At 25.1% G+C, this 10,741-nt stretch overlaps 3 protein-coding genes across 9 annotated transcripts; 2 read left to right on the top strand and 1 right to left on the bottom strand.

Annotated features, from left to right (window-relative positions):
- Positions 1–564: 564 nt before the first annotated feature.
- LOC119604952 (methionine-R-sulfoxide reductase B1) lies at positions 565–7,928 on the bottom strand. Of its 7 annotated transcripts, none has more exons than XM_037957876.1 (4): positions 6,745–7,628; positions 4,897–5,022; positions 4,513–4,677; positions 565–1,085 (listed from the first exon to the last, which is right to left on the bottom strand). In XM_037957876.1, the coding sequence occupies exons 1-4, from the start codon at positions 6,923–6,925 to the stop codon at positions 889–891; spliced, it is 669 nt and encodes a 222-aa protein (XP_037813804.1). In that variant the 5' UTR covers positions 6,926–7,628; the 3' UTR covers positions 565–888. The 7 variants fall into 7 exon arrangements, with proteins under 7 accessions (XP_037813804.1, XP_037813803.1, XP_037813805.1 ...); XM_037957875.1 differs by having other exon boundaries at positions 565–1,118; positions 6,745–7,136; XM_037957877.1 differs by lacking the exons at positions 565–1,085; positions 6,745–7,628 and adding exons at positions 1,999–3,696; positions 7,679–7,928.
- Positions 7,929–8,309: 381 nt separating this feature from the next.
- Positions 8,310–10,644, top strand: LOC119604950 (mitochondrial import inner membrane translocase subunit Tim10B). Its single transcript, XM_037957869.1, has 3 exons — positions 8,310–8,484; positions 8,553–8,648; positions 8,711–10,644. Exons 1-3 carry the CDS (start codon positions 8,464–8,466, stop codon positions 8,927–8,929), a joined length of 336 nt encoding a protein of 111 aa, XP_037813797.1. The 5' UTR covers positions 8,310–8,463; the 3' UTR covers positions 8,930–10,644.
- Positions 8,942–9,910, top strand: LOC119604949 (L-seryl-tRNA(Sec) kinase). The gene has a single exon (XM_037957868.1). It carries the CDS (start codon positions 9,018–9,020, stop codon positions 9,861–9,863), a length of 846 nt encoding a protein of 281 aa, XP_037813796.1. The 5' UTR covers positions 8,942–9,017; the 3' UTR covers positions 9,864–9,910.
- Positions 10,645–10,741: the final 97 nt, after the last annotated feature.

The following is a 10,741-nucleotide window of genomic DNA, read 5'->3' as shown; positions in this document are numbered from 1 at the left end:
CCCTCTTTTTTTTTTCCTATACCACTGTGTGGCAGTAGATTGTTTGGCAGTACGTATTTTAAAACGGAAATTGTATGACAGGGTGTGTTATTAAATTAAATTGTAGTATTTAGCATTTTAAATTAATTTTGTGTGATTTGAAGCACTGAATAAGAATGTAATTTCGAAAATGACAGGGTTTTCGAAATGGTTTTAACGTTTTTTTAACATTAAAGCTAAAGAAAAGTTAAAGAAAAGTTAATGCGTATTCCTTTCTTTATTATGAACTTAAGTGTTCCTGAGAATTAGAAATAAAACACATTTTATATATAGATAAAAGTTTAAATTTATAAAAATACAAGTTTATTTGGATATTAAATATATAAACATACATTTTGGAAATTTTTTAAATAAGAACTTTTTAAACAAATTAAGAAACAGTTAAAGAAAGTGTAGATGACAGACAATAATAACAAACGTTACAGTTACATTTTCATTATTTTCCTTTCCATTTTTTTCTTTATTTTATTATTATTTGCTATTTACACTGAAATTATTATTAATAAGAACAATTAAAAACACAAATTCGAAAAAAAAAATATTATTATTACACAAATTTACTTTTAGTATAACAATTGAGAATATTTTAAATAATAAATTTACTTTTTATTGTTATTGCTAAGAATATAAATTGACATTTTCAAGCATATTTTATCTAGGGTAGTAGTTTTTAAACAGATTACAAAATAAACAAAGAAATAAAAAAGGATTTTATATAAATATAATTGGCCTCAGGGTCACAAATATGCCGGACACAACATATTTGAGTATTACATATTTTTATAGGTTTTTTTGTATAAGATTTATTAAAAAAAATAATTATAAAAACAACAAGAATTAAGCCCTCTGTTATTGTTGAGCAATGGGGGTGGCGGTATTAACATTGGCCGTTGTGACGACTCCCTTATTTAACTGCTCCGCTGAGATGAATTCAATGGCAGCCGAATTAATGCAATAACGTTTGCGTGTGGGTTTGGGACCATCTTCGAATACGTGACCCATATGGGCATTACATCTGGCGCAGCGTACCTCTGTGCGTATGCGTTCTGGATGTTTAATTAGTAGTAAAATATTACCCCCTTTAGTTAATAATTTTTGCATTTGCATTTTTTTTATTTTATTTGTTGGATTTTAGGTTTTGCGATAGAGTTTTAAAATTTAAATTAATTTTGTTTTTAGACAAAATTGTTTTGCACAAGTGTTTTGTTGTTTTTTTTTAGGCATGATATTTTAACAAAGTTATTGTTTTGTTATAAAATTATTATTAATGTTAATTTGTTTTTAATTAAATAGTTTTGTTTAAATTATTAAAAGAAAAAGTACAAATTGCAAAATGATTAAAAGAATTAAATAATAATAAAAATAAAAAAGTTAAGCAGGAAAGAAGAGAAGTGGACATAAAAAATAGTAGAGAAAAAGGAAAGACAAAAACAAAATGTTAAGAGAAAAGTACATGAGATGAACATGAGAGACATTAAACATTTAAACACAAAATGAAAATTAGAAAATTAAATAATGAATTAAGAAAATTCAGCAAATTGCAGAACAGCATGAAGAAGAAGTGATAAACACATTATGAAAGTAGATTAAAAAAGCAGCCAAAAGTGTATGAAAAATTAATGATTAAAAATGAGAAATATTTTTAATGAAATGAATATTTGTTATAAGGCGTAAGATAATAATGATGTTTTTAAAACATTATTTAAAGTAATGAACAATTTGTATATATTTAATTTTTAATAATAAATTGAAATATTATTATTTTACAAGTACATAGGTTTTTTGTTTTTAATTTAAGCATTTTTTTAAAGCCATTTATTTAAAAAATTAGTTTGTTTTTTCAAAGCCGAGTAGAAAATATATGAAAAAATGCAATGATGACGTTTTAGGTTTTGTTCATCGAAATTATTTGGTTTAATTTGTAATTGTTGCAGATAGATGTTGTTTATGTATGTTTAATTTTTGTTTTTTTTTTAGATTTATTTTAATGTTGTTTTTGTGTTAAACCCCCAAAAAACAGGCACATTTATATAAAAAGCAAGAAAAAAGAAATAGAAAATATACAAAAAAAAAAAGAATAATTCATTATTTATATTGTCATTTATCATTTCTTGGTTTTATATACTAATTTACTAAATAACTAAAATTATATTTATATTTATATGTTTAAGTTTTTGTAGTAATTTATTTAAAAGGGAAATTTGTTAATAGTTTTTTTTTAAGATTTTAGGGAAAATGTTAAAAATTAAAAAAAAAATTAACCGTAACAAGATTATTAAGAATTATTTTAAGATTTTAAAGAAATGGCTACAAATATATAACATTTTTCTGGTACAACTAAGCCTTCTTTTATAATAACTTTCTTAATTTTAGTCAAACTATATGTTTTAGTATTAAATTAATAATTTATTTAAGGCTCGAGTTCGATTTCCACCTTGGGAAAGAAATTTTTCCAAATTGTATGGATTTTTTTTTTTTTTTTTTTTTTGTTATACAGATAGCAGAATGGAATACAGTTTTGGGAACCGCTACAATGTTTAAAGAAATAGATCAAAATTTACAAACTTTTTTAGTGATTAATTTTAATTATCTTTGCTTTAACCAACTATCTGTTAACAACAAGCGATTGTTAAAATGAATTAAAATTTCTTTAAAATCTTAAAATATTAATTAAAAATTTCATTAAAAACAACATAAATAATTAAGTATTTACTGCAATAACTCAATAAGCCATAAAATAATAAAAGAAAGAAAAACAACCTCAAAATTTAGAACAAAATTTTAAATTTACAAATTAGATATATGAAATATTATTACCTAAATGTCCAAAAATAACAATTAAAATTAATTTCTTGTGGCTTATCTTGTTACTGCAGTAAATTCTATAATCAAACAAAAAAAATCGAGCTTAAGCAAAATTTTAAAATGCAAATTAAACTTAAAGAAAAAACACTTAACAAACAACATGAATTTAAAGAGAAAACAAAACGTCTATATTCTTTGATATGTATCTAATTACTATACAATTTTAAAAACAAAATAAAACACACAAATATTTATTAATGAAACGCAATTGAATGCTGAGCATGACACCACCAAATTAAAGCGTTTTGTATTAAATGAAAATGGTAATGAATGTGAATATGAATTATTCCTAAGACACAATTGATGAGACACAAAAACCAAAAATGTTTTTGAAAATGCATATTAAAGAAATAAGCTTTTTGAAATGGCAAATTTTATTGCATAATTTGTTTAATTATTTTCAAAATATCTCTTTTCTTCAAACTACAATAATAGTTGTTATTATAATAGTAATAATAATAATAATAATTATTATACATTTTAATATTGAAATTGAAAATTGTATTTTCACTTATTTTTTATTTTGTTGAATTGTACTAGTGGAGGAGGCAGAGGCGGAGGAGGCGTTTGGTTTTGTTTGTGTATTCGATCCAGCCTGTTGGTTGATTGTTGACTTTGTTGGCATTTGTGGATTTTGTTGCGTTAGCGGTACAAAGTCAATTGAGGCAGAATTGATGCAATAACGTAGATATTTCGGTGGCGGACCATCATCAAATACATGACCCATATGAGCACTGCATTTGGAACAACGCACTTCGGTGCGTACCATGCCTAGCATTTTTGAAATGACTACTATTTTATATAATTATACAGCGTAAACAGAAAATTGTATATTTTTTCCAAAATTAAATTAAAAAAACTCAAAAATTTTAACAAACCAAAAAAAAAAAATAAAAAAAAACATTTTTTTTTTTTTGGAAACAAAAACCAAAAAAATAAGAATTTTTTATGAAAATTTGAAAAGTAAAAGAAGAAAAAATGTTCAGTATTAGATTTGTAGTAAGTTTTATATCAAAAATCTTTTCTAACAATTAAAAGTTAGTAACACAACAGTCTAATTTACACTAGTAGGTAGAAGGAGTCTTTTTGGTTTTATGACTTAGAATGAAAACAAACAGGAACAGTAATATTAACATTCACTATTTAACAACAAGGCACAACAGACTCTTGAAACATTAACAAAAACAAAAACATTTAACATATTTATATAGTTTAAACTGTTAAAATTTGTAGTTTTTTTAACTGTTTTTTAATTTTAAACATTAAAACAAAACAATAAATATAAAGCAGAATAAAGAATATGACTACATAAATTGTAATAGAAAATAAAACAAAATAAAAACTTTAAAAACTAGTAAAACATTTTGCAAATTATTATTTTTTCTTTTTTTACTTAAAGATATCAAAAATAAATTGAAATGAAAAGTTTAATGGCAAAACAAAATTGAATAGATTTTAATTTGAGAAAAAAGCCAAAAAAAAAACATAAAACTAAAATTTTCAAACCTTTTTTAGAAAAATAATAAAAATAATTCAAGAATACTACAGGTATAGTATATACAAACATTTCTTTCGGGTGTTAGGGGATTTGTGTGCCCCATTACATACCTGGTATACTGGCATCACGATGTAAAGTAACTTTGCCTTTATCTAAGACATCATTGAAAGCAGGCCAACCACAACCAGAATCATATTTTGTATCCGAACTAAATAGATCCTGGTGACAAACTATACATTGATAAACGCCCTTTTCATAGTGTTTATTGTAACAGCCTTGAAAGGAAAAAGGGGAAATATTAATATAAAATCAGATTGAGTTGTAAAATTCACTAATTATTTAATTTTTCATCAAAAGTACAGGTTTAATTTTTCAACAAAAATTTTCACTAATAATTAAAATTTTCTTTTAAAAATTTAATTTAAAATTTTTTTTAATTTTAAAAATTTTAATAATTTGAACACTTTTTTTAAAAAATTATAAAAAAAACTCACCTGTAAAAGGTCTTTCGGTAGCAGCTTCTTGTGTAACTTGATATTGTAAAGGTGTTAAACGTTTTCTAAGTTCCTCCTTGTCAACAGACATTTTTTCTGTTTTATTTTCCATATTTTTGGGAGAATCTAGAAAATAAAAACAACAATTTTAACACCACAAAATCAAAAACAATTGTTAAACATTTCAAACCGAACAGAGATTAAATATATAGAAATAAAAACGTAAACAGTTTTAAAGTAAAAATAAACTATTAAATTACAAACGTTCGTACATTGCAAAAAACACAATAAAAATAATAATAAAATAATCAAAACAAAAATATTAAATAAAGTATGTATTGTTATATTAAATTTGCTACTTCATGGCCACCTTCATAAGATTATATTAATTTATGTATTTAATCTGAAATGTAGACGCCAAGATAAGCCTAAATAGCGTAAAGAAAAAAAATTATAACACCGAAATGAGTTTTGAAAAAAATAAAACTAAATAAATATGAACTATTTCTGTACGATTGTACGCCGTCGGCTATGTATGCATGAACAAACGGCATGTTTTTGTACACTGTAAGAAAAATTACTTCATTGTGCCTTTTTCAATAATAAATCAAAAAGTTTTCATTTGATTTACTTTATACATTTGCAAAACTAAAACAAAAAACAATTGATATAAATCTTCTTTTTCAATTTCAGCAAGAGTCAATTGCCTTTTGAAATTTTCCAAAAATAATTAAAAAACTTAACTAAAAGTTAGAAATAAAAAGCAATAATCAATTGCGTTCACACGGTATGCGAAACGCAACGAAGCGTGACCCCAATTTATAGATAACAACAAATTCGTTAACAGTTTTTAATTTAATTTATTTTTTTTATTTAGTTAATGTATACAAATTGGCATTTTATCAATTAATAATAGAATACAGAGGAAATGCTTTATATAGCAGATATTGTTTAAACAAATGGAAAATAAAAAATAGAATACATAATTTTATGTCTACTTCCTTAAATCTCTTTTTAAATTAAACTATTTTTCAATCTTCTATTCAATTTAGAATAGATTAGAATAGATTTTGCTTGTAATTCAAAAACATTCAATGCAATCGAATTGATTCCAATAAAGACTAAATTATCTTGGTAATTAATGGCATATAAAGACATAGCTTATTTCACAAAAAGTAATGAAAAGGATATATAATGAGTAGCTAAAGTAATCCGATTTAACGATGTCTGCCGTCCGATAGTTCTGAGGGGTTACTCTGTAACGCGATTCGAAAGAAAAAAATTTCAAATTTGTATGTTAAATACATTGTGTTTCGAAAGCTTTTTCTTTCGAAAGAAAGATATATGTTGTTAAACAACACATTATAGGCGGGCATCATATAGTAGAACTTAACTATTTATATTTTCTTAATCGCTTTAGAAAAATCGATTTTTGGAGGTAGTTTTTGGTTAGAGAAGTTTTCTGCAACATAACCTTATGTTCTTAAATTTCTAGACGTTTTCAAGCTCAAGATTATTTCCATTTCCTCGACAACCTATATACATATGTACATATATACCTACTTAATTCCAATTCGAATGACTTACACGGCAAAAGTGTGAAGGAAAATGCATAATATGTATTTAAATTTTAAAAGAAAAACTTGCAACACTGTAAGGGTACTATACAAACTAAGTGGGTGGAGCAATAACAATTAAAAAATATAAACAAAAACTAATATAAATAGACAGCAAACAAAAACTATAAATAGCTTTTGGGGCCAATTAACAGCCCAACCAGTAAACCATACACAAAAACACACAGTACCTACATACATATTTATATTATTGTAATAATGGAAAACTTACCTGACGAAAAATATCGATATTGTTTTGAAATTATTGGGTCAACGAAAATAGCTGCTCTAACCAAATGATGGTGAGGTTTAGAGGAGTCTAGAACAAATTTAAAGATATTGCCAACAGGAAATTTAATAGAATTTATGACCACCACACTACGCTGTAGTGTACGGCCGAAAAGTGAAAGCATTTTAATTTAAATCACAATTAATTTGCAATTGTTATTACGTTAATAAATAGAGCTTTAATAGAGAATATTTCGAAATAAAAACCACACAAATTAATATTCAATTAAACTGCCTTGTAATAATGATTATTTAATCATTTGTGTGATAGACAGCGTCTCTACACTATTATGATGAAACAACACAACTAAACCAAATGCAGATGCAGGGAAAACTAAAACGTAATAAGGAATAACAGCAACAGAAAATGACATTTAACAATTTGTCTATAAAGTTTATTAACAAGGGGCAGCAGGGTGGCACAAAGTCAAATGACAAACATTTAACTAAACACCAGCTCTAGCCACCATTGACCAACCACCAATCACTAGGCATAGCAAAAAATATTGGAGCTTTTCCAAATCTAATACATAATTCTAAAGACTTCTAAACATATCCTATTTTATAATGAATTTTTCAAATACCTATTTCGCCTATCAAAAGGGTACAAAAGAGAAAGCAAAATGTCAAAAAACAGACAAACACACACACATATATACTTCCGCTGTAAATCAATTCTTCAAGTTATAAATCCATAAATCATTAAAACGTTTATTTTTAAACATTTTCTCATTAAATTTATATTTTCTATTAAGAAAAAAATTGCGTATCAATCATTGTTGTCCTTGATATCAGCTGCACCAGCACACAATTTGTTTTTCATTTATTAATATACATTTTTCTTAATTATTTTTCCCCAATTGTTTATTTAAACTCACTTGTTTTATTATTGCTTTTTAATTTATTGTATCGCCTTATTAGTTGTGTATATTTAAAATAGAGTATTTTCGTTGCGTTAATAATAATTTATAATTTCCGCACAGTTTTTCTTTCAGCTTTAAAAAGTTTTTCACATTTGCACTTGAATGTCTAAAGTAGAAAAATGTTAAGTGAAAACTGTTTGCAAGGTGTGTTTAAATGGGAAATTAGAAAAGGTAAAATATCAAATAGAGTTGTGCAAGTGAAGAGTATTTGGTTACTTAATACTAAATATTTTCTAGGTACCTAATGCCAATTGGAATTTATTTTAGAAGATTTTATTATCGTAAACCTTAAAACATACTTTAAATATAAAAAACAAACTTTAACAAACATTTTTTTCAACAAAAATAGTATATAATTTATTAAATCAAAAGTAATTAATAAGAAGTAACCTAAATATTAATATGGATTAATTAAAAGTAGTCATATTTTACAACACTAGTATAATAAATGTAAGAGCTGCCCATAAGTTTAAAAATAATTACAGCTGTTTGCAAGATGCCATACAATTGGAATACAACTTCGACTTTTTGTTTTAACTATAGAACTCTAGAAACCCCTAATGCATTTCCCGACAAAATAGTGTAGCGGATAAATCACTGTAAGAATTTTAATATAATCTGGCAATATTTTTGTACAGCTGTTTTTTATTACAAAAAATCTAGTCTTATTAGTAGAAAAAACATTAAAGTTTCTAATATTTTTAAATTTTATTCAATAATATTCTATAAAAATATAACAAATGGATCCTAATTTAAGAAATGTAAATATCATTAAATATATGGTTGTAAAAAAGTTTTAATATTATTTATTATTTCTTTAATAAAATAGCTAAAAGATTTTCTAACATTATACAATAAAGTGACCGAATTATGTTTTACCCGTTGTATAGACACTTTTAATGAACGTGATTTAGCAGAGCATGAGGTAAACTTCAGTAAAAGTTATTATTATAAAATTAAAAACAATCTTTCAAATATTTATTCCAGAATATATGTGTCAATCGGTGTGTCAATAAATTTGCGCAATTTAATCAGTCAATGATGAAAGTTTATGTTGAAGTTCAAACGAGTATAAATACTAAACGTATGCAAGAATTAGAACAGCAACAGCAGCAGCAGCAACAACAAGAGCAAAGTAGTCCAAATACCACAGCGGCATCAACGGCTTTTTCATCCTCGGCCACCACTTCCAATTTACCGGCCTAGTTTATTGTTATTTCTTATATATCTACTTAGTTGTAACTTTTAATTAAATACTAAATTGTTATTTTTGTCTACAGTTTTATCCACAAATATGAATCGTATTTGTTTAGTAGCTTTGATAGGACTACCAGCTGTTGGTAAGACCACACTTTGTCATCATCTAACGGAAATGGAATCATTGCCATTTAATGTTCTACATTTATGCTATGATTGTTATGTTAACTTTAATCTGGAAAATCCCACACAATACAAAGAACAACGTGAACAACTTTTACAGACCTTATCAACAATTATAAACAATTTTAAAAACTCCCATAACTTAACCACGGAATTGATTACTCTAAGCGATTTTTATAGGAATCATCAACATAAAGATGTTGTTATACTATGTGATGATAATCATTACTATCGCAGCATGCGTTATAAATTATATCAATTAGCCCGTGAACAAAATATAGGTTTTTGTCAAATATATTTGGAAACTAGTCTAGATTTAGCTTTGGAACGTAATAGTTTACGTAGTGGAATAGGTAAAGTTCCCAATAATGTTATAGTTGAAATGTCTAAACGTTTGGAAGTTCCTAATGCCTCTGTATACAAATGGGAAGAGAATACATTTATTCTTAGAAATTTTGATAGAAATAATATTAGTCAGGATATTGTAGCTTATGTTACACAGTTTCTTGATGTGCCTGTACAGCCTTTACAATTATCAGTTCCCAAAACGCAGACCCCACAATCAGTGGTCCATGAATTGGATTTACTGATGAGAAAACGTATAAGTACATTAATTTATTCCGAAGTGGAGAAAAATAAGAAAACTTTCGCTAAAAAACTGAATGATTTAAGAAAAGAAATTCTTAAACAATTTCAGTTAGATTTGAATGATAATTTTGAAAAAGTAGATTTAAATAAATATGTGGAAAGGTTAAAGTAATCTATCAATAAAGTTATATTTGCTACATACTGAAACGTTACTCTGTTTCAACTAGTAGATCAAAATGTTTGTATAAATATATTGTATTTTGGAAAGTTTTTCTATTAAATCGAAATACGGAGTAATAATTATTTAATAAAATAGAATGGGCGAGAAAGTAAAACCAACAAGATAATGAATATTTAATTAATTTTTATTTGAATTACATATAAACTACATATAATAAACGTTTATACCTAAAATTCTCTTTTATAGATTCTTATATTTTTAAATATACTATTTCAATACATATATATTTTTTTCCAATACTAATCACTAATTTTAAAAATACTCGAGATAATGACAATTACAAAAATAACTTAACTTTAAATACAAACACTGCTGAAGAGGAAGTGACATTAAACCGGTTTGATTTTTTTTTTTTTTTTTTTTTGTAAAATGGAATGCCTGGTTATTTAAATGTTAAAGAGAATTAGAATGATGAAAGGAATAGCAAATTGTATAGATCTATTAAGTAGTTTTTCAAAAATTTCAAGAACAGCAGTGTTTACATCAAATGTTTCGTTTGGTAGTCATCATATTGGGTTTCATACATTATTTGGAATTAAAATTCTTTTCTGAAACACTATTTAAAATGAATTTTCTTTATTTATTATTTTACTTTAAGATGCAGACATATGAATATATTTGAGTATTTATGAGATTATATTTTGAGTTGTATTTTTTTCTTGTTAAATAAACATTATAATAACTCTTAAAATTTTTTTAAGATAATTATTAGAAAATTAACATTTTACCGAATATTTCTTAATTTTATTTGGGGGTTTATAACAGAAAATTGGCCAATACTTTTGTCAAACAAAAGTTTCTAGTGAGTA

The sequence above is a fragment of the Lucilia sericata genome, unplaced genomic scaffold (genome assembly GCF_015586225.1).
Source record: "Lucilia sericata isolate MDLA Ls3-8-SP2 unplaced genomic scaffold, ASM1558622v1 Contig000447F_arrow, whole genome shotgun sequence".
Taxonomy (NCBI): Eukaryota; Metazoa; Arthropoda; class Insecta; order Diptera; family Calliphoridae; genus Lucilia; species Lucilia sericata.
Note: the sequence above shows the minus strand (reverse complement) of the source record. Positions and strands in the feature narration are given on the sequence as shown.